Source organism: Gavialis gangeticus, unplaced genomic scaffold, assembly GCF_001723915.1.
Source record: "Gavialis gangeticus isolate Ggan-Ray unplaced genomic scaffold, GavGan_comp1, whole genome shotgun sequence".
NCBI classification, from domain to species: Eukaryota; Metazoa; Chordata; order Crocodylia; family Gavialidae; genus Gavialis; species Gavialis gangeticus.
The window spans coordinates 20,878,060-20,902,478 of NW_017729032.1; the positions used below are offsets into that span (position 1 = coordinate 20,878,060).

The 24,419-nt window shown below is 43.9% G+C and overlaps 1 protein-coding gene across 2 annotated transcripts in view; it reads left to right on the forward strand.

Moving 5' to 3' along the window:
* The window catches only part of HEPHL1 (hephaestin like 1), a 64,826-nt gene that overhangs the window by 18,005 nt on the left and 22,402 nt on the right, over nucleotides 1-24,419 (forward strand). The window contains exons 4-12 of one of the 2 annotated variants that reach the window (XM_019525279.1): nucleotides 287-466; nucleotides 3,127-3,381; nucleotides 4,766-4,934; nucleotides 7,216-7,355; nucleotides 7,493-7,624; nucleotides 9,225-9,436; nucleotides 10,182-10,332; nucleotides 12,379-12,591; nucleotides 15,587-15,800. In XM_019525279.1, the coding sequence (XP_019380824.1) occupies nucleotides 287-466; nucleotides 3,127-3,381; nucleotides 4,766-4,934; nucleotides 7,216-7,355; nucleotides 7,493-7,624; nucleotides 9,225-9,436; nucleotides 10,182-10,332; nucleotides 12,379-12,591; nucleotides 15,587-15,800 (1,666 nt within the window). The remainder of the gene's footprint in view (nucleotides 1-286; nucleotides 467-3,126; nucleotides 3,382-4,765; nucleotides 4,935-7,215; nucleotides 7,356-7,492; nucleotides 7,625-9,224; nucleotides 9,437-10,181; nucleotides 10,333-12,378; nucleotides 12,592-15,586; nucleotides 15,801-24,419) is intronic. The other variant, XM_019525280.1, reaches the window with a different exon arrangement.

The following is a 24,419-nucleotide window of genomic DNA, read 5'->3' on the forward strand; positions in this document are numbered from 1 at the left end:
GTTTTCTCTGCTAAAAAAATCCCCAACTTTCAGCTTTAAGAAAGTAACCCAAAATCCACATTTTTCCATGATTAAAATGAAACACCACTAATATGCAGATATATATATTAGTGGTGAGCTATATATATATATCAGTGGTGTTTCATTTTAATCACGGAAAAATGTGGATTTTGGGTTAGTTTTTTAAAACCGAAAATTGGGGATTTCTTGAAATCAGAGAAAACCAGGATCCCTATTTATCTGTGATTTGACTTTTTTAGCCCTTTCCTCTTTGTTTGCTGTTTAGGAACATTAGATGACTCCACAATGCAAAGGACTGATGCTTCTAAAACCTTTGCCTTGATGTTTAGCGCTGTAGATGAAAATCTCAGCTGGTACCTTGATGAGAATATAAACACATTCTGTTTGGAGCCAACCATGGTTGATAAAGAGGATGAAGGATTCATACACAGCAACAAAATGCATGGTGAGGAGCCACTACCTAATGAACCCTGTTACGCAATACCATATTTACTTGAATATAAAAGGAGCTTTTCCTCCCAGTCAGCACGAGGGGGAAATCTCTTATCTTAGAACCAAGTACAGGCCAGGCAAGCAGCTGCTGCGGCTCACGTGGCCAGTAAGGGGTGTGGGGAAGGGGCTTGTGGTGTAGGAGGAGCTTGAGGAAAGGGCTGTGGGGGGATTATAGGGGAAATGATGCTCAGAGTAAAGGGGCACGTGGAAAAGGACATGTGGAGCACAAGAAAATGGCACAAGAGAAGAGAGGCACCATGTGCACCTTCCCCATGCTCCCCCCATGCAGGGAAAGGGCAAGCGGTGTGTGTGTGGGGGAGGAGGGGACCACACACACAGAAAGGGCATGCAGTGCAGAAGGGAGTATGCAGTGCAGAAGGGGAGCGTGGGGATAGGGATCTGCAGAGCAGGGGAAACTTGTGGAAGGGATGTGCAATGCAGGGGGGAGCTCAGGGGAAAGGGCATAAAATACATGGGAAAGCATGGGGGAAGAGGTGGGGGGCAAAGGTGAAGGGACACATGGAATGAGCGAAGTGCAGAGAAGGGGCACGGGGAAAGGGACATGTAGGGCAGAGGGGGAGTGGAGCACAGAGTAAGAGGAGCTCAGGGAAGGTGTCCATGGAAGGTGCAAGAAGAGCACAGGAAAAGAGGCACACAGCAGGAGAAGGGGCACGAAGAGAGGAGGGGGAGCTGTTGCAGCTCCAGCTCTGATCCCAGCTGGGCAGAGGCTGAAGCTGGAGCTGCTACTACTGCCTGGCCTGGTTGGGTGCTCCATCCCTCACAGCTGCAAAGGTAAGGAAGAGAGAGGCAAATGGTGGGAAAGAGAAGGCACTTAGGGGGATGGGCAGTACAGGGAGGGATAAGTGAAAAATGAGGGGACAAGGGGTGTGGGGCAGGCTTCCTGCCCCCTCCAGTTTTTGCTTTCCCTTCTACTGCCACAGGGAAAGCACTGGTGGGCAGGATCAATTTAAGAGATTGTATACATGCTAAATTAAAACAAATTTATAATTTTACATGCATACAATCTAGTAATTAGGGGGTCCTCTTAAATTCAGGGTCATCTTAAATGTGAGTAAATATGGTAGTAAGTCGGTTGCTGTCATTTTAGTAGACCAGTTTCCCTATTATATCTGACAGCCTCTTCTTTCTTTGTGACTTAGCGAGCAATGACAGCAAAAGTACTAATCCACTGACTTTATGGAGAGCCTCCCACCAAATTTAAAAATGGCATGATGGGGAGTGAACAGGATTTGGAGGAAGGAGGTCTGGCTTCCAGGCCTCACTCTGCCATTGCCCTTGTGTTTGGTTTAAGGCAGGTTATGTAATCCATTTTGCCTTAGTTTCCTAAGAAGGATGGTGAAAGTGACCCTTTGGAAAGCACTTCAACAGGCACAACTAAAAACACTTTAAGAAATGGCAAGTAGCTGCAGCTCTCAAAGGGCTTTGGACCAGCTGTAGTAACCTGGCATGCTGTCAGTGAAGCTAGAGCAGTTTGCACTGGTTTAAGTTAGAGCCGGATTTGCCAAGGTATGTAGACTCCTAACTCTCATTGATTTCAACTGGAATTAGGGGCCTAAATACTTTGAAAAATGTGGGCCTTGGTTTCATAGCTCCCTGCAATGTGATTAAGTGGTATTAGTGCCCGTCTGCAGTTGGGGAAGCTGAAGCAGAGAGAGATTAACATAATAATTTTCAAATCTGGGTATGTAAAATCAGGCACCTAAATCCAGATTAAAACTTCTACATAAAAGGCCTGAGTTTCAGAAGTGCTGAGTGGCCACAGATCCCATTCATTTCAAAACCAGGCTATTTGTTTTTGTGGCCTACATTAGATGTCAATAAAACCTTGACTTTGCCAAGATTACTCAGGAAGTCTGTCACAAAGCTAAATGTAGCATTCAGGACACTTGCTTTCCAGACCTGTGACTTAACTATAAAGCCCTTCTTCCTCCTTCTGTCCTACAGTTATTGAGGCAGTATTTGCACGCTGCTCCTCTTCTTCAGCAGCCATTCAGCCTTTCAGTACTGCTCTTCAGCATCAAGTGATACACTAGTGCCTTTCTCAGATTCAGAGCCAGCATGGGCAGTGTGAGCATTTCTCCTGAGCAGGACCCATTGTATTATTTAAAGTAGAGTCAATAGAAGGTCATCTCCTGAAGACATTTACTGCAGAGTAGATTAATTAGCTTCGTAGTAAATGTCACCATCTACACATGTGCCCCTGTTAGGCTGGACTAATTCAATCTGCAGCATAGTAGTACTTGTAAATACAAGTGCTATCCTGCTGTAGAGTTTTTTTACTTCACAGCAGCACATGGGTAGATGCTGTCCTGGCTGCCTGGGGCACAAGGGTGCTCCAATTAGCCCCATACTGGAGCACTCTTACGCCCCAGTCAGCTTCTCTTTGGCACATTGAGCTGGGGTCCCCCTGCTGGCCAGGGCTGCTCCGACCTGGCTCAACGTACTGTGGTCCTGGGCACACATTCAAATGGCACGCCTGATAGCAATAAACTCTGGAGCTTCACGTTAATTACATGTGTCGATACGCCCTAGCACTCTCATTTCTCTCCTGTCTCACAGACTTTTTTTTGCTTTTTCTTGTTTCCTTTTTAGCTATCAATGGTTACATTTTTGGAAATCTCCCCATCTTGGAGATGTGCGCTGGTGAATCTGTGTCCTGGCATTTGTTTGGAATGGGTAACGAGATAGATATGCACTCTACCTATTTCTTTGGCCACACTGTCATTAGCAGAGGCCACAGGTCAGATGTCATCCACCTGTTTCCAGCTACCTTCATAACTGCAGAAATGATTGCAGGGAACGTTGGCAAGTGGCTGTTAGCCTGTCAAGTAAATGACCATTTGCAAGGTACAGTGATGCCAAGCTACAAAATCCTTCCAGATACAAAACTAATGATTCTATAGTGTGTGTGTTAGACCAAAGAAGGAAATAAAGGGGCATGTCTAACATGAGGGACAGGGCTGGGTCCTACACTTGTCCATAAATTAATATCTCTGAATTGTTTCATCAAATAAATCTCATGCATATGACTAGTCATCGACAAAAATATATAGGGACAAATCATCAGCTAGTATAAATGACTTCAGTGTGCCACTTGTGTACATGAAGATAATTCATACAAGAATGGGTTGGCAGCCCTAACACAGCACTTCTCATATATATGAAACATATAAAATATAATAGTTGCTTTTAGTAAGTATCAAATTCTGGGTCAGGCCATTTGTAGGCCCTGTTCTTTAAGACGTAGTCTTTTTCAAACTTAAATGAATCACATAATTTTAAACATTGCATGCTTTTCCTTTTAAGAAAACCTGATAAAAAGGTGCGCTGTTCTCAGGCCAGTATGAGATCCTTGCAAGCTAAAACTTTGCGGCTGCTATGTTGCACAATCAAGGAACTGTGCCAATATTATATGATAGACAGGCGCTTCTCCAAATAAGTTGGACTCTAACATTTTGGTCCAGAGGCTCTCATTGACTTCAGTGGTCTTTGGAAAAGGCAGTAAGGGTTTGAACACCTCATATGAGATACTGACCATCCTTTCCACTATGCTGAAGCCAGAGTACTGCCTGTCTTTTCAGGAAGTGCTCAGCCTCTCAGTGGATAAGGCTCCAAAGGCATTTTTATATGTGCTTTGGGGTGCAGCGCTGGGCACTTTAATTAGTAAGCTGCGGTAATTAAGAGCGCCTGTGCATCACGTATATCAGTGTCCTCATACTGAAAAATTGCAGTGGGGTGCTTTGAACTAAAGATCATCAATCATGTTTTATTTCAAAGCACCCCACCGCCATGTTTTCAGCACGGGGATGCACAGGGACACTGATACATGTGATGCGGAAGGCGGCTGGAGTGCCATTCTCCAGCAGACCCAATTAAATGAGTCTGCTCTGATGCGTTGTAGGAGCCCTAAGGGTCCGATTTTGCCACCTGTATTGATATGAAGCAGTAGCTGCCTCCACACGTAGTCCCACTGATTTCAACAATATTGCTTTGTACAGCAGTAGTGTGCTCCCCTCAAGAAGTAAGCATGGCAGCGTCTGGCCCCAAGTCAGCTGACGGACTCTTTAAATATAGAGATTTGCCCAAACAATCCAAGCTAGTTCTCCCAATCCCCATAGTTCACTTCCTTATAGCAAAACAAATGTATGTTAATTTTATTCCAAAGAGACTACTGAAATTTTGAACTTTGCATTGGCATAAGAGTTATTTGTGGGCTTTGTCTTCCCTTCAGCTGGCATGGAGGGCCTGTATAATGTTCAGACCTGCAATAAAAATATTTCCCAGCCTTCACTGAGTGGTAAAGAAAGAAGATACTTTATTGCTGCTGAAGAAGTGCTCTGGGATTATGGACCTGAAGGCTATGACAAGTTCACCGGGCAGGGTTTAAATGCCACTGGCAGGTAGGGTTCCCAGCCTTTCATTCAACTTTTTGATTTCGAGAGTAGATATGAGATTTTTTCACAGACATCCAGCAAATGCTGGATTCTCATTCATTTTAATGAATCTCTCAGGCAATTTTGAAAAACCTGATGCCAAAATGGTGATATCGTTTTTTTTTCTGTGGATGATTATGATTATTGGTATAATGATATTGCCCACATTCCTTGATCAGGATCAGTGCCCCACTGTGCTTAGTGCTATGTAAATGCCTACACCTGTGATGCTCAGCCAGTGACAGGAAACCTTGGGGTGCCACAACCTCTTTTAAAGGGGGCCATGAGATGTGAGGAGATAAGTGCAGGCTCAGGCTTGTTTCTGCCTGGCCACTGCCCTGCCCCCACTGCCCAGCCCCTCTGCAAGAAAGCAAGTACTGTAATACAGTAGTTTTTGAAATGGAGTGCTGCTTAATTCACAAAAGTTATGGAGGGGTGCCTTGAATCAAACAAGGGGTACCTTGAGTCTAAAAAGGTTGAGAACCACTGACTTACACTGACATGAGTCCTGGCCTTAGAATATAATCAAATATACCAGAGTGAGTAGAAATTTGTGAACTCATTTTGCTAGATGTGTAATATGTAAAATACATCCCTCTTTATGGCAAATACTATGTACCTATCTCCTTTGTGCTGCAAAAGTCTACTATACAAACTTGTTATCAGGGTTGCTTTATCCAACCTTAAAATAGTAACTAGCTGAAATATAGTAGGTGTTTCTTAGCCTGCAGAAGTTAATGAAGTTATCTGCCCATTACAGGTAAAAATCAAGTACCAGTACCTAATCTAATCTGGATTTTGCCCATATTTGAAAGGGCACCTCTTATCTAAAAAGTGACTTTTCCAACAGTGCTGTTCCTCTGCCGTACAATGAAGCAGCAGTTCATTAGACATTGTGGGTGCCTCTAGACATGTGGGGACACTGGTCTGACATGCTGTAATTACAGTGCGTCAGAGCAGACTCTATTAATTGAGTCTGCTGGAGCGTGCTAATTAGCATGCTCCAGCAGCCTTCATGTCTGATGTATTCACCACCTCCATGCTTCAAAGTGGTGGCAGGGATACTTTAGCTAAAGTTAATCCAATTAGCTTTAGTTAAAGCACCCCTGCTGCCATTTTGAAGCGCAAGATGCTGAATACACAAGACTCTGCAGGCGCTTTAATTAAAGTGCCCCCTCCCCCCACCCCCAGAGCACATGTAAAGACACTCCTTGATTCTTTAATGTTAGGTGTATTAGTAATGCTCTAGGTAGATAGGTAAATAAAAACTCAATACCACCCCTCCTCTTTCAGCATCTTCACTTGTGTATTCCTTAGATAGGCTTCTTACAATCTCTGCATAAACTTCCTTTCTTTTCTTGATGCTTCTTCAAGTTGGCTTCTTATCCTTTCTGAATCCTTAAACAACCTTTACTTCCTCTTAAATTTCCAAAAAAATATATTCTGTCACTATTTTCCTTGATCTCTTTGCAGTTTTTCATAGTGTTAATCAATCATGCACTGTACCTTGGCATGCTGTCCTCTCATTTTTAAGAATTATTATACTTCCCCATTCCAAAATCTATAAGGGGTCTTTATATGTGCTCCGGGGTGGGGAGTGCTTTAATTAAAGCGACTACAAGAGCCACTCTAATAAAAGCCCCTGCAGTGTCACATGTATTCAGGGTCCCGTGCTTGAAAATGGCAGTGGGGCTGCTTTAACTATAATTTATTTGACAAGCTTTAGTTAAAGTGCCCCCGCCGCCATTTTGAAGCACAGAGGTGCTGAACACATGTGATGCGGAGGCTGCTGGAGTGTACTAATTAGCATGCTGTAGCAGACTCAGTTAATTGAGTCTGCTCCAACGTGTGCTAGTTAGCACGTGTCAGAGCAGGCGTCTTGCTCATGTATAGGTCACTTAAGTTGGATGACTGCCCAGTGGCTTATTTTTGAAATGCATAAATGGCCAAGGTGAAAGGTTTCAGACAAGTCAAACCTGTAGGAAACCAACCTGTAGGACAAAAAGGTGGATTTGGATCTGCAGTGCCATTCTGGTTTCTATAATGAACATTTCTATTGAGTAATTTTTGGTCAGACTCCACAAAGTCAACATGTACCATGGATCCAGGGTATTGCCCTACCAGGTTAGACCCATATTCCACCAAGTCTTATATCCTGTTTCTTCCTAGAGAAGGATTTTGCCCTAAATGAATGAAGTGTTCTGAATGAATATTGTCTGTGTAATAATTCTGATGTGTTAATTTCTAGCAACTCTGCAACATTCTTTACACGGGGAGAGGACAGGATAGGAGGGAAGTACTGGAAAGTTCACTATGTAGAATATGCTGATGCTGAGTTTACCAGAAGGAAGAACTTGACTGAAGTTACAAAGCACCTTGGAATACTTGGTACAGTAAATATTGGTGCCGTCTACTGCAGTGACAGAATTTTTGCAGCTGGGTACTGGGATAGCATTTCTTTTTAGGGGAAATATTTCTGTGATTGGCAGTTTTCCTGATGCTCCATTCCTTTTTTTCTCTTCAAGGTCCAGTTATCAAAGCTGAAGTGGGAGATACGGTATTAGTTACTTTTGCCAACAAAGCTGACAAGAACTATAGCATTATGGCCCATGGCGTGAGCTACAACAAGCTGTCAGAGGGTGTGGCCTACTTAGATGGTAAATTTTTAGCTGTAACGTTGACAAGGATCAAGGATTTCACTTTTGCCAGCAGGTTTACATGCAGCTCATATATTCTAAAATAACTTTGTCTATGTCAAAGTTGAGGGGGGGGAGGGAGGGCTGCACTTTAATTAGAGCAGCTTCAAGAGCCACTGTAATTAAAGTGCCTGGCGCATCTCATACATCAGCATCCTGGCACTTAAAAATGGCAGCAGAGGCACTTTAACTAAAGCTTGTTCAACGAGCTTTATTTAAAGCACCCTGCCACCATTTTTAAGCGTGGGGACACTGATACACAAGATGCTGGAGTGCAGTAATTATCACACGCCAGCAGACTTGATTAATTAATTGTAAGTACAGCGTGTCAGCGCATCCTTCATGCAAAGCAATAAACTCCAGTGCATATTGTGCTGGAGTTTATTGCTTCTGGGTACTGTGTTTACACATGCACCCAGGACTGCAGCAGCCCTGTCTGGCAGGGGCCCTGGGCATCAGCCTGCCCGCCTGGGGCTGCTCTGACCTGGCTCAGTGTGCTGTAGAGGGTTTAGCTGGGTCACGAGGGTGCTCCAGTTGGGGGCTAGCCAGCAGGCAGCGCCTGCACTGAAGCACCCTGGTGCCCCAGCCAGCCACATCAGTGCCTACACACGTGCTGCAGATTAAAAAAACTCCACCGCAGGACAGTACTTGTATTTACCAGTAGTACCCTGCTGCAGAGTTCATTAGTTTCCTGTGGCATAATAGAGCCACACATGTTCATGCAAGACATTTACTGTGGAGCTATTTAGGCAGCTCTGCAGTAAACATCTTGTGTAGACATGCCCACCGAGGAGTAGTCTCCATTTGCACCAGAGTAACCAAGGTGAGTATCTGGCACCATATGTTCATTGGTTCTCTTGAATCTTTGGGGACAATTGTTAATACACTAGGCTGTGATCTGAGCCACTTCATTTCTGGTTCTCAATTCTAGCTGTGGCATTAGTGTTGTTTCTATGTTGTAATCACAATGGCATATTGTGATGCATTTGGAGCATTGGCCAGTCCTGGAGATACCTTCGCCTGATGAACCTGGAATGTGAAATAGCAACAATTGTTATATTTTGTAAATATTGACATGAAATATTACACATTTATAGGATGGGTTTAAATGTTTTCTCTTCTTAATCTGATCATATTTTTGATTAGTTTTTGTAACATGTTTTGTCTCATTTAAATTGCTAAAGAGAAAGACAAATCTCTTGATGCCTGTGCTTATTTGCTTGGATTGTGCTGTTGGCACTCAGAACACATACTCAGGACCCATTCCCAGTAAAGATAAATGTTTTTGGCAGAGCCAAAAAGAAATAATTATCAGGGTCAGATTTGTTGGGGGTTATTAAGCAGCCACAGCTCCAGTAAGGAAACGTAAGTGGGAGCTGTGTGTGCCCAGCTTACTGGCAAGTCATAAGGGCTGCACAGGATTTGAGCTTCTTTGATTTGAAGGGAGAACCTGTACTTAGAAACTGATGACTCTATCTGATCTGCAGTTATTGCTTATTTTCTGGGAACTGTTTTACAAGTGCAATTTTGGGGCCTGATTTTACTTGTTTCGTATTTTAAGGGTATCAGAAGCTGGGAGCCCATGTCAAACCAGGCGAGACCTTCACATACGAATGGAGAGTGCCTGAAACCATAGGCCCAACACCTAGCGATCCACCATGCCTGACCTACCTGTACTACTCAGGAACTGATTCAGTCCGGGACACCAGCTCTGGCCTTGTGGGGCCTTTGCTAGTTTGTAGGAAGAACACTTTGAATCATGATGGAACACAGGTGCTGACTCTGACATTTGTACGGACTGAATATGTGTGGGGAGTAGCTTTGAGGAGTTTCACATGCAGATTTGACTTGCTCAGTGCAGGCCCTTTTGATAAAGGTAATAATATTCTATCCCTCAGGGTGTAAGCTGATCCTTGAAGGTCAGGAAGAGGCCATTAGTGCCTCCCCAGGGGAGCACTACCCAGAATGCTAAGTTTATTTCTACTTGTTTTTAATATGTACCATGAAGCATAGCAATTGCTTATGCCTGTTTCTTTCTTATGCAGTGGAACTGGCTCAGACTATGAAGGTCAGTGCTGGGAATGATCTTCCCCATGCTAAGGGGCCAGTGTATCTGGACTTAATATTGATGCTGGATTCTGATGCCAATTACTTATTCAGATTTGTATCTGAATAACATTTAAGGTCCAGATCAGGAACTTTGGGTCTTGCTTGCTGTAAGGAGGTTAATAATGTAACTCAGGTCTCATGGTGATGGGACTAGAGTAGAATATGATCCTCAGTCTGGGGTCATGAGTGTGGCTCAGAGAATCATGACCTCTTCATTTTCCTTTGGGAGGACTTTTTTCTCCTTGTGACATAAGGTACTAGTTGGAAGAAGGTCAAACAACACTGCTAATGAGTGTTTATTTTCCCACTGCAAAGTCTGGGAGAAAAGGAAAAACGTGAAAAACGTTTTACATCTGTAATTGCGTGGGCACCTTCTGTGTTAATGCCTTTGCTTCTTCCTTGACTGCAGAAAGGGATAGACAGAGAATTTTATCTGCTCTTCACTATCTTTGATGAGAATGTCAGCTGGTACCTCGACAGAAATATTGAGGTATTTACTGGGGACTCCTCAAAAGTAAACAAAGAAGATGAAGATTTCCAGGAATCCAACAAAATGCATGGTATGGAAAGATGGATGGTGCCTACAATTAAGACATTTCAGTCTTATTTAGGAAGATGAGTTGGGGGACTATCAGACATGTCCACTTTCTGTTATATTCTCTTCTGCCTTTTACAATGCCTTCAGTGGGAGGTACTCTGGGGGTTGCAGCCAGATATTGACAGTCTGGCCTAGGGCCAAATTCTGATACCTTAACTCAGTGGAGACCAGCCTCTTTGGCAGGCATGCCACAAATTAGCCCTTCACCCTCCCTGAGTGCTGCTCTGATCCTGTTCTGTTGCCGGATCTGCACCTTTGCTTTCTGCTTCCTGATCATCTAGTCTACTTCCTGCTTCCTGCGCTGTGTTCCCTGTTTGACCTGATGCTCTGCCTCAGTGGCATAACTAAGGTGGGTGAACGGGGCAACTGCCCCGGGAGCTGACTTGGCAGGGGTTGGGAGGGAGGACAAAAACTGCAGCTACTGCTGGCAGGCTCACAGTCACAATCAGGTTGCAACTGGAAGTCACTACTGCCCCTGTGCCCTGGATGCATCTCTATGCTACTGCTCTGCTTCCTGCCTTATCTGCTGGCATTGTGTAGTAGAGGGTGTAGACCTGCCCAGTGCACTGCTGACAGGACACCTCGCAAGACTCTACTCTGGCCTCCCAAAGGGAGGAACTCAGCCACACGCTTACTTTATGGAAATAGGGGCTCTCTCCCTAGCTTGTTCCTTTGGCCTGTTGGCTAAGGGCAAGAGACACTCAGGGACATCTGAACCACAAGACCTCCAGGCTTGGGCCTGCAAATAGGATGCCTGCCATGGATTTGGGAGTATCTGAAGCCCCAGGCTGAAGAATTTGGGACACAGGATACTTGCTGGTAGTAGTGTCACATGGACTTGAATGATTGGGTTCTGCTCAGTCAACAGGATTTGGAACTGATTTGGCTAATTTCACCTGGAACACAAAATGTAATTAAAAAAAATCTGCTGCCATGCTGCCTGGCTCCTCCGTAATATGCTACATGCCACACACAGAGGCTGCCTGTGCCACAATTTGGTCACCCCTGCCTTGCCTCATGTTGACTAGTACCTCCATCCTATTGCAATGAATGGGTCTACCTACAAGTGCATCTCAGCATGAGGGAGGAACTTTTGGGTAATACACTGCATTTTATTCAAGCCTTAAGATTGTCTCCTGGGCAATTCCAGGCTCTGACAGACTTGCTATGTGACCTTGGAAAAATCACTTAATCTGTTTCCTTGTCTGTTTCCTGAAAATATGTACATTAATAAGAAGTAAATGTTGTAGTCAATCATTCCAGTTTTGTCAGTTAGGTAGGAGGAAAATGTGTGAAGTATTACATGTGCATTTCCTACTCACCTCGGTTATTAGAATACTTATGCCTATTTTAACATATTTCCTATAAATTCACAACTTGAGGTTTTGAACTGTTTCATTCTTACAGCATGAGGTAATATCTCATACTAATTCATAACTGTGATATAGTGCCTTTCATAGAAAGATCTATTGTGTTTTAGAAACTTTGAAGAGTTTAATCCCACAAACCCTCATTAAATAAAAAGATGTTATTACTATTATTATTATATATCATGCATAGGTTATGTGACTTGATCAAAGTGATAAAGGATGTCTGTGTCGGCTAAGACTACAACCTTGCCTGTTTACTTCCTACCTTGCCATCTTTCCTCCCAGTGTAACAGCAGCATTTTCCTCATTTTATATAGGTCTCTATTAGTGGTTGAACCATTCATTAAAAAGCTTGGATGAAAGGGGACAGTTTAGTATTTTATAAGATGTTATCATATGACATATTATGAGATACTATTTCATAAACAAGGAATGAAATCTAAAAGCTTGGATACCTTGACAGGAGCTTATATGAATATCTGACAAGCATTTAATTTAATTTTAAGGGCCATGCTTCCGAAATATCCCCTTTACTAAATTAAAGTGATGTGCTCAGAGTTCCTTTGTTAGACATGCCTGTAAAATATTTGCTGAATTACAGTGCGTCCTCCTAACTGGACTGTTTTCTCCTTCTCCAGCTGTAAATGGATACTTGTTTGGTAACCTGCCAGGACTAGCAATGTGTAATGATGACAAAGTTTCCTGGCATCTGATCGCACTAGGGACCCACAGTGACATGCACGGAGTTCATTTCCAAGGCAACACCATTCATTTGAAAGGGACAACCAGGGACAGTCTGACCCTGTTTCCCCACTCGTCGTGGACAGCACTCATGCAGGCTGACCATGTGGGTATGTTTTTGAGCTCATCTCTATATTGCTTTCTTTGCAGGGTACAAAAGGCCTGAGTAGCACATGCAGGAACATCCCTTGATATGGTTCTACTTCTGTGAAGGGGCTTTAAAGTGGTGTGAATGTAGGGGCTTTAGTGTAACTGAATTCAAGTATGCATGTACAATGAGGAGCAAAAAACATGGACGGGAATGGGACGTTCCACCAGACAGGAAGCTAGCTAGCTCTAGGATGTCATGAAATTCTATATCATCTTAAAAAAAGGGGGGCCCATTTTAACTAAAGTTAAAATTCCCACCCTGCAGAGACTAAGCATCATTTAAGATTTATTTTGGGGACTGAATTGAAGCATAGACCTTATACATAGTCCTTATGCTGACCTCTCTGAACAGGGCTGAATTTTACCCAATGAGCATTTTACCCAAAAGACTTTCCTGGTTTTTTTTAAACAGAGTTACACCACTGTAAAGGAGAGCAGCATTGGGCCACTGATACAGTTGTACAGGGTCCCAAATGAAGTCAGTGGAACTAATCATAGGATTCAATGTATGACTGTATGGTTCTCAATGTACAAATGGGAATTCAGTGAATAAAAATAGATATACAGCACATATTACCTTTGGACATTTACAAACTATGGCCTTCAACCCAGAGAATGAGCGAGGCTGGACTGTTGTGTGTTGAAAGTTAAACATTTGCATATGACTCTGCAGGATTGGGGCATATGCTGCCTGGTGTGTAATGACCTCAACACAAAAAATCAAAATGTGATTATCGATAGAACAGTACCCAGAAGAGAGCAAATAGCCCTGTTAGGTACCACAAGAATTTACCTGTGCTTCAGTCTGCCCTCAGACTCTTGAAATATGACTCTTTAATTATTTCTCTTTATTATATAATCCAGAATAAACCTTCTTAGCTGAGGGAGTAGTTTTGTTCAGTAATCAGATGGCTAGCTTTGGAGATGAGCTGATCTTTAAGTATCTACCATGCAATTAGCTTCCTTTTTGGTGGATATAAGATGTCTAATAGAAGGATTTCAAAGCTGTTCCCCCAGGAGTAGTATGGTATTCCTAGTGGTTCAGTGCCATTTCTTTTTTCATAAAATACCCTTCAAAGAATATAAAGCTGACGTGGAGGTGTCCTACAAGTGGCATTAGTTGCAAGCAGGCAGCGAATGTAACTTCAGGTTGTTGTGTACTGCTTTGTTAAGCAATAATGAACACTTACTTTAAAAGCTTCATTCAATTTTAATTGGCCCTCAGCCTCTGCTGATATTGGCTTTTGTTTTAGGCATGTATCTAGTGCCAGAGCTTTATGGTGGTTAGCAGATCAACAGTTCAGCTGTGAAGCTGCTGGTCAAGTAGTAAAACTAAAAAGGAGAACATAACCTCTTAGATCCACAGAGCTCAGAGTACAAATCAGTACACGTACCACATAAGCACAGTCCAGGATAGCAACTGATGTGGATCAGACAGTAAAACTGCTTCAGTGCCTGCCAGAGCTTCTGAGACCACAGCCACCATTATACTAGCTCATCAAGGCAGGAACTGTCCCTGGCCACTGGTCTGAAGAGGGCCCAGCATAATGACCCCTGATCTGACTGGGACCTCTGAGAAGCACTGCAGTAAAATCAGGAGGACTTAATTTGAGGATTGGGGGTAGAGATGAGTGGAGGACAGTGGGATTTGTATTGTTCAGAGTTCTGGGAAGGAGGAGGAGGGGTAAATTATTGTGTAGAAATGAGGAAACACAGAAACTTACATCAGCCTAGGCACTGGGGAGCTCTCAGGGACTGTGGAGGGGAAGGGGAAAGGAGCACAAGACTTCTGTGGACATTGATTTGTATCGTGGTAATGCTGTTGGTGGGAGAGTGGTATCTGTCTTTGCGTGTATTTGGGGAGGAGATTGGATGTGCTTTTGAATGTAGGATCTGTTATTTTATAAATTGCATTGATTAACAAATAACATTTTTTTAAAAAATAGAAGTCAGTTGTGCAACCCAGCTGTTCATCAGTGTTAGAGAGAAATGCATGGTTGGGCCTCTAATAAATAGGAGGCTGCAGCATGAAGCCAGCTCCAATGGTGGGTGCACACATGATTGACATGACTGATTCTTCATGTCTTCTAGACAGCTTAGCAGTTCTTGCACTCAGGTTTGGCAAAAACATTGATGGCCTCCCCATCCATATACACCTTCCCCATGCATGCACATAAGACAGGGGAGGCCTCTTGTATTCTCTTCCTCATGTATTCAGGCAAAAGCTGACCACCACTTGGCTCTAATTAGTTACACCTTTCAACACCCTTATGAGGCAGGTGAGGATTTTCATAGCCATTTATAGATGAGATAATTGAGGCACAGAGAAGTTGGATGAGTTATTCAAGGCCATTTCATCAAGTCAGGAGGAGAGTCACAATTAGCCCATCTGTCCTGGCTCTCAGTACCTTGGTCTGAATAACAGCTCATGATTTGTCCCTAGAGCTCATAAGGAAAAAGGTATGATGAAGTAAAAGCATCACTGAGATGATCACAGGCGTTCTGAGAAAATAAAAAATTAAGCCATTCAGCCCATCTTCTTGCTCCAACAAGATTGTGTATCTGTTTTAAAATTGGCAAAAGGCTAATTCTTCAGAAAGGCATATTAGTTTTTGCTCAAGGGCCCAAATTCTGGCCTGATTCACCCTGTACAATTCTACTGTAGGTGATAGTAGAGAATCTTCTTTTCAGCATATATTTGCACCCACTTGGTCAAAACCCATATTCACACACAGCTCTTGACTGATGTTACATTAGAACAGATCTCTGGCCAAATTCTGTTCTTAGCCACCCTGTTGTACATCTGTAACAACTTCACTGATGTTTCTCAGTGCGGTATCCTGGCCTAGGTTCGCTTTGGGGACAGGCTGCTAAAGTGTAAAGCAAAGGACTTTATTTGCAATCCTTTCTTTTGATCTTTTAAATTATGTAAATCCCAAGCACATTCTCTTCCAGGCACTTTTGAAGTGGTTTGCAGAACGTTTGATCACTTTGTTGCTGGAATGAAACAGCTGTATGAAGTGAATAGCTGCACCAACACGGGTCACTCCAGGCAGCGCTATGCAACCATGAGGACTTTCTACATTGCTGCTGAAGAAGTAGAATGGGACTATGCATCTAATAAGAGCTGGGCACTGAGGAAACAGAACATGACTGGAGAAGCAGAAAGGTATTTAAGTACAATTAACATCAAACCTCTCTATGACTGTTACATATTTGAGTGGGAAAATCGGGCAGCATTTCAGGTTTCACAAAACCTAAGTAGTGCTCTCTGGAAAGTGTGAGGTGTTTGGTACCAGAATTTATTCATCACAGGCATTTTATTTAAATGATTATTTTTTACTGGATAGGTAATTTTGGCAGTAAATGTTTCTAAAGCTACAAAGTTTCAATTGCAGAAGTTACTTCCAATGAGTTTTAGGCTCCTACATTATTTTTGGAGATGGCACTTACATTTGTTCCTAAGGCATGGTAGATACATACCTCTATAGACTAAATAATATATATATATGTGTGTGTGTGTGCGTGTGTGTGTGTGTATATATGTGTGTGTGTATATATATATATATATATATGAGCACAAGCTTTTGTGAACCCTTGTTCATTAAACTCCATTGGGCAGTTTTGAACTTAGGCATTTTGCTGTGTATCTTTTGACAGTAAACTACAGTACAGACTTCTGGCTCACATCCTTATGCGCTGGTTCTCTTGAGGTTTTGTGTTACTAGTAATATTTGGAACTAAGATTGCATTTTTCAGTGCCCTTTTCCCTGCTTCCTGGGGCTTTTTTGTTTGAGAAAAATATTTAACCCAGAATGGAGAGTGTAACAGTGGCACCTTGTGGCCAAAAGTAACATCACTACTGTAGGCTTGTAATGATCTAGCTCTGTGGGGACTCAACATGTCACAAGGTAAGCCCTGCATCCCCCCTGAATACCACTCCCTTCCCTTTCCCCTGCCCAATCTCTTGCTCTGCTTTCTGCTCCCACCTGATCTTTCTGCTCCCTGTCCTGTCTGCTGCTCTGTACCCCACTCTTTCCATAATCCGCTGCATGACATACATAGGCTGCCCATGTCACTTTTGGTACACATGCTGCAGGTTGATCACTCTTGAGATAGCTCGGGGGTGTTCAACTCATCCAGTTCTGTGAGTTGGATCGCTGGTCTAAGGTCAGTCCATGGACCAGATCTGGAGCACGATGCTGCATCATCTGGCCTGCAGGGCTGGAATTTGGCAGTGGCAGATTTAACTGTTGGGGCTCCTGGGGCTCCCACCTTCAAATTTCCAGCCATGTAGGCAGCTCTGTGGGCCACATGACACAGTTCTGTACTCTGAATCCGGCCTGTGGGGCTCCCCAGAGGTCCAGAAATGTGGCAGTGGGATGAGCTGCAGCAGTTAATGCTGCCATTGATCATCACAGTGCCAAATGGGAAGGCCCAGAGCCAGAGGACATGGACCCACAGGCCAAATTTGGCCTGTGGCCCATTTCTTCGTAACCTCTGGTCTAGCTCTTTACAGTAAATGGGGGAACACATTGTTTGGATCTGTATTTTCTACAGTCTGGGAATGGGGTAGCAAGGGCACAAGCCCTGATTTTGATTCACTCCCTTATGGGAACAGTAAGAAGTCAAAATGCTAGCCAGGAAATCTGTTTGAGATGTTCTAGCTCAACCAAACTGATGTCAGCCGTTATGGGTAGAGGTGCCTTGTTCTGTGCTGTGCTTGGGGTCAGGCTTTATGTGCAGAATGGACCCTTTGGACCTTATAACATCTGAATTAGTTTTTAAATGAATCTTAAACTAGTTTATGTAGAAAAGCAGATTCATGCATTATTCATAGTAGGAACTCAGTAGTGGCTAGCAGTTGCAACCACAGTTGAAGCCCCATACTGCTATGAGCTGTACCAACCACACAAAAAGAGACTGTCTTTACTGCATAGATTGCAGTCCAAACCCTGGATCCTGCATCCAGCACTGTACAGGCTGACCCTTCACGTGACCCTTAACTGAAGTTGTGTTGTAAAAGACTGGGATGTTAAGCTCCTCCTATACGAGGGGAGAGGAGGAGGCCAGGGAGAACAGATTTTCCAAAGAGTTTATCTCTCACATTGGCATATAAATGAAGGAGTCAGATTTTCAGATATGCGCAGTACCCATTAGCAATGTAGATGCTGTGCTTTGCTGAAAATCCAGCCACAGGATGGCAACTACACTCTCTATTCTGTAGATAGCTAAACAGGTAGCCTCCAGAGACCAGAGGCCTGCAGAAAAACACTGAAAGCCAAACAGTGAGGTTGCCAAGGTGCTCAACAATTCCAGAAGCCTATAGCAATGGTGCTCAATGTATGGCCTGTGGGCAGGATCCAGCCTTCAGAGCCATGTTATTGGCACATGGTGCTTCCTACAGATCTAGAATTTTGGTTGGGGGGGGAGCAGTGGTGGCATTATTGCTCTCAGAGCCAGAGCAGTTAACGCTGACACTAATCCTCTGCCACTAAATTTCTGGACCCAGGGGGAGCCCTGCAGTCTAGATGACATGGCCTTAAGTGCCAGATCACACCAGTGCACCATCTCTACTCACAGCCAGATTGGCACATGAGGTTGCACCCACAGACTGACCCCACACATGGGATCAGGCCTGCGGACCAATCCCACACTACTCATCTGGCCAATGGATAGACCTCACACTACTCCTCCAACCTGTAGGGTGGAACAGAATCACAAAAAGGTAGGGTTGGAAGAGACCTCTGGAGTAGGGTTGCCATATTTCCAGTTTCAAAAAAGAGGACACATGTCAGGGTGAGGGGTGGTAATATGAGTCTGGGGGACCCGTGCCCTGCCTCTGCCCCTCACTCCAAAGCCACCTACAGCACCGCACCTCCCAGACCATGCTGGTGCTTCTCACTCCCAACCTGCAGCCCCCCCGTCCCTACTGATACCCTTCATTCCCAACCCGCAGCCCCCTGACACTGCCTGTGCCGCATGCTCCCAATTCACAGTTCCCTGCCCCCTGGTGTCCCTCACTCCCAAGCCACAGCTGCCCCAACCCTGCCAGTGCCCATCACTCCCGACCTACAGCCCTCTGGCCCCCACCCCCCAGCTCTGCCAGTACCCCTCACTCCCGACCTGCAGCCCTGCGCTCCCCGCAGCCCTGCAGCATCTCCCAGCTACCCTGCCCCTGCAAGCACAGGCACCAGCCCCAGAGCCGCTAGCTGGGCCACACATCTCCCTGCTGCCTCTGAAGGGCGCCCCCCCACTTCCCCTGCTGGAGGGGCAAGCGCCTCCCCCCTGCTGCTGCAGCCCCAGTGCCCAGACAGCTTCTTCCAGCACCAGCAGGCACCTGCCCTGCCTCACACACTCATCCCTTACACACACACACACACATTCCCCAAGCTCTAGCCCTCCAACCCCTGCCCCACACAGACTTACCTGTATCCAGCTGCCAGGGCTGCTTTCACCTCCCTGCCTGGCTGCATGCCAGCCATATGTATGTGCGCCCTGCATCCAATTGCCCTCCGCTCCGTTCTACCCAGTCCCAAGCAGCTTCTTGCTAGGGTAAGCTGAGAAGTGTTGGGGGAAAACTTCAGTGCCGAGCAGAGGCAGAGCAAAATCCCAGACATTTGTTGATATTTTAAAAAACTGCCAGACAGAGATGGGAGGACCCAAAAAAAGGACATGTCTGGGAAAACCTCGACATATGGTAACCTTGTGCTGGAGTCTAGTCCAACCCCCTGCTTGAGGCAGGATCTTCCCTATCCAAACCATCCTGTACAAATCCTTGTCTAGCCTATTACTAAAACTATACAATAAACCCTGGCACACAACTACAAAGCATGCTCTTAATGGATCCAGTAAGAGGACCATGCTCCCCACTACAGAGGAAGTTAGAAGCCCTCATTGTCCGTACCAATCTGACCATGGGGTGTGAGGTTCACATAGGAACTCTAAGTAGAGTGACGTCCTGACCTCTACTGCCACCAATGAATTTAGAAGATTTTTACAGTTATATTTTTCTATTTGTTCAAATGTTTTCCTCACAAAGAGAGGAAACTAACTTGACTGAATGACAATATAGAGAAAAAACAGTGAAACCAACTCTTCCTACATATGTTAAATGAACTAATTGCAAAATTTAAAAGGATATTTTTCTTATTTCTTTCCATTGCAACCTCACTAGGTACAATTATGGCAATCAAAAGTCAGAAGAATGTTTTTTAGGTAGATGATGTCCCTTTATGGTTTGTTGGTTTTTCTGGACTTGTGTTGTAGATACTAATTTTAGAGACAAATTCTTCTTAGGTACTCCACTTAGATGATTTCAATAAATGCATTACTTAGGTGCTTAAAGGCTCCATCCATCATATACTGAAACATATGAATAACCACTGTATTTACATAAGTGCTACTTTTGAAGATACATTATAGAATTGAAAAATATTGACCTTTTCCACAAACTTTTCAAATGTGGCCTTTTTTATCTGGCTTGGTCAGGAATGGGTATTCTTCTTGTTCTTTGTAGAGACAATTTAATCTGTTACAGAAGTAGAACTATAAAGGCTAGGAATTAAACCTGACTCTCTCAAGGTCAGGTTCAGGAACTCTTACAGTTAGTGAGTAAGCTATAGGGGCTCTGGCACTTTAGGGTGTCTGTGTAGCACAGTGTGTACCCATGCTAGCTCAGTTTGAACTAATATGTCTACATAGCATAATACAATTCCATGCAGAGATCCTAACTCAAGTCTTGGAAGCAGTGTAGCTAAAAAGCAGGATTGAGTAAGTTCCTCTGCAGATCAAGCTATGTTTCTTCTGGTTTGAGTTACTTTGATCAGTGCAAGCTTAGGTATTTCACACAGTACATTGTGGAGTGAGGATGTGCCCTTAGAACTCAGTCATGCAAGGTTTGCTCAACTCCAAACTCACCTGCTCCTGAGGGAAGACCTTACTGAAGATGAAATAACTGAAGGCCTGTTTACTTGTTCACTTTGCAAAATCAGCTCGGTCCAAAACCTTTGCCAAAATGTTTTCCGATATCATTAGAACACAGTTTGGACTTCCAGCATAGCCACAGTCAAGCTGTGTTTTCACTGTTTCCTTGAACTAGGATGGAAGGAACTTTGTACTCAATAACAATTAGAAAAGGTATTCAGGAGATGTGTTAGAGGGCCTGAGGCCATATTATGTATGGATGCATCAGAGGGCAGTTCCCATTTGCTACCAATGAACAAGAAAGGGCATTTGAATTTGGCAGCCCCAGAGAGACAAACCACTTGCACCAGGTTGGGAAATGCATGCAGTAAAATAACAAAGAGTACAAAGGAGCCAGCAGAGCACTGTTTATTGAGATCTGTATGCCATATGACAAAGATGATGGATCCCAGGAAGAGTCAGCTTCTTTTATAACGAACAAGCAAATTGATGATAGAGTATTTTAGCTGTACTCTGGACAAAACTCAGCTCTGGTATACATAAACAAAGTACTAGTTTTGGCACATTTTGAGCTTTCATTTTGCACAATTATGCTGGGAGTCAACCTAGGCATTCATAAAACATAGAGTTGATACTACCATGAATTATTAGTTCCCCCTGCAAAATGCTAACGATTTCCCATTTATTACTTTTAAGTGCCTCCTGCTAGGCCAGCCCAGATCTTTTTCTACACCCATATTTCCCTCCGTACTTTTGTTATCTGATGCGATGTCATAGGAGTACAGTTCCCACATATAGCCACTGGCTTAGCCACTGCCACTTTTCTGGCAAAGGACAGCGTCCTTCCAGCCCCCAACCAAAGTCTTTGCCATATCCTTGTCATCATTTTTTCCCATGCTGTTACTTTTCCCCTCAGTGTCAGTCAGGATCCCTAGAACTCTATTTTCACCTTCTCTTATTTGAAGGTCTGATTTTTTCAAGTCCCTCCAGTTTCTTACTCCCATTATGGTGCTTTTTGACATATTTAGTTCAGTGCCTGTCACTTCTCCACACTCTGATGTATGTTTTAGCACCCTTTTTCCATCAAAAGTCTATCTCTAACTACATTTCTATCTTCCATGTTTAATATACGTTTTTCCTCTCCCCCTCCGCCTATCTTTACTCCACTTAAGACATTGTCTTTTCTTTTTCTTTGTGCTAACAGTTCCCTGCTACATGCAAATAGGAGGCAAATAGGAGGCACCCTTGTCTCACACCTCTGTGGATTTTAAAGGCCCTGCTTAGATGCCCATTAATTTGACCTTGCCTCTCCACTTCACTATACAATAGTCTTATCCAACAAATAAATCTGGGAACTCCTGCACTTTGTCCTAGCACTTTGAATATGTAATCATGATCCACTCTGCCATACACTTTTTATAAATCTAGATTAGCTGTAACTGTGTGTTTTCCTCTCTTGGATGTGGGACAATGTATCTCTGATCACGTGATTTCTTCGGAGATCCTTCTGACTGGTTCGCTGCATATTTGGTCTTCATGTATTATCTTCTGGAGGCTTTTCCTCATCCTTAAAGCCAGCATCTTGGCCATTATCTTGTACTCTATATTAAGAAGCGTAATCACTTTCCAGTTTATCAAGAGTTCCTTCTCCCTTTTCTTGAACAGTAAGATCTTGGAAAATCCTTTTCCTCTTTTAAAGATTTTTCAGCATTCCTCCACTTCCTTTAAGCTTATCTTTTCTCCCATTTTCTTTGCTTCCTCCTCCTCTACTTTCTCTTCTCTCTAATCCAGCAAATACTTCATGTTCTTCCTGTGTATTTCCTTCTTCTGATAGAGCGTTTCATAAAAACTTTTTGTTGCCTCCAACACCTCCTCCTGCTTTTCCACCTGGGTACCACCTTCTTTCTGCACCACTTTTAGTTCTCCTTTTGCCTGCTTCGCTGTAGGTGAAAAGTATCGGAACCACTCTTCATTTTCTCCCACTCGGGGGCTTGTGCTAGAAACATTTTCTCTCTTGTCTTTCTTTTAAATTAGCTTTCTACCTCTTGCCATATTTCTTCTAGTTCTTCTTATACTTGTCTTCCTCCTGTGGCTTCCTTTAGCAGCTCCTGCAAGATCTTTCAGGTCTTTCAGCTCTTTACAGCTCTCTCTTTCATTCTTTTTTCCACAGTTCTTCAGCCTTCCTTTCTAAAGAATTGTCCCATCTTCTTCTTCATCATCCACTATTTTCTGGTACTCTTACAATGCGTCTTCAGTGTTCTCTACCCCTCATGCTGTCTTGTGTATGCTTGACATACTTCCTCATCTTGTAACAGTTGCACATTTAATTTCTATGCTCCCCTTCCTCTTATGGAGCTCTTACTAAGACTCAGTTCTGCCTTCAGCATCTGGTGATCACTAAATGCTACACACACAGTTTCTTCCTTCCTTATCTTTCTTCCTTTTGATACAAACACAAGTCAGTTCTTTATTGTTTCTTTCCAGTGAGGTCAGTTCTAGTGAAAACTTTCTCCCCTGCCCACACATTTCTTAGTGACTCTTCTTTTGTTATATTTGCTAACAATTCTGGATGAACTACCTAAATTTCCATTATCTACTCCTGTTCTGTCACCCACTTCTGTTATGCAATTGAACTCCCCCACTACTATCCACAGTTTACTTCCAACCACGTAAACTGATAGCTTTCTAAGCAGAACCTTCCCCCCCTCCCACTCAGGTGGTGCATATACATTGAAAACTTGTATTTCTGCTCCCCCAACTGCTAGTATCATTCACTGCAGTCTGCCACTGATGATGTTTTCCACTGGCTTTGTTTTCAGCTCTGGAGTTTTTAAGAATATTGCCACTCCCGTCACTTTGTTCTCATTTGCACCACCTGAGCGTGGCAATGCACCCTCTATGAAAAGGCGTCACCAATTATTGTTGGTGGTGTCTGTGGGTGGTTGCCAACCCTGGTCAGTGCTCGCCAGCCCCCCCTGCCGCCCACAGCGCCAACGGCATCTTTGGGAGCTCCCCACTTACACCACCGTGCTCTTGCCACTGCCAGTGCCTCTGTGCCCCCCCCAGCCGCCGGGGGCATGCGTCATTCATGCCTTTAAGGATCTTTCGTACAGCTGCTTGTCATGGTCAACCCTGCCCCTCTCCTCCGTCACCCCTTTGCATACCTGTTGCTGTTGCAAGCTGCCTGCTTGCTTTTACATTCAGGAAGACTTCTGTATTCCTGCTATGAGAGTCTACTGTAGCCTCCCAGTAGGAGGATCTCAGCTACATGCTTATTTTATGGAAATGGAGGATCTCTCCCTAGCTTGCTCCTTTGGCCTGTGGGCTAAGGGCGAGTGAGACTCGGCAGGCATCTGAACTTCAAGACCTCCAGACTTGGGGCCTGCATGTAGGGTGCCTGCCATTGATTTGGGAGTATCTGAAGCGCCAGGCTGAAGAATTTGGGAAGGAGGATACTTGCCGGCGGTAGCACCACACAGACTTGAAGGATTTTGTTCTGTTCAGTCAACTGAATTTGGAACTGATTTGGCTATTTTGACCTGAGCCACAACAATTTAAAAAGAAGTGTAAGTAGATACAAAAATGCTGCTCAAAAGCATGTTTATGGAGCACCTGTGCAGAAACTAGTAGCAGTTTGCAACCCCCCCACAAAAAAAAACAACACACCCTTTAAATGCATCAATTCTCAATGATCTAAGTCTATAGGTACACTTAGTAATTTCTCTGTTTGCAAATTATTACAGGTGTGTTTATTTCCAAGTTAGTGTTTTTGGTCCCTTGTGTTTCAAAATTGCCTCTCACTTCCACATGTTCAGGGAGAGAATAAAGCCTGAGCAAGGTCTGAAAGTAGAGGTGGTGGGGC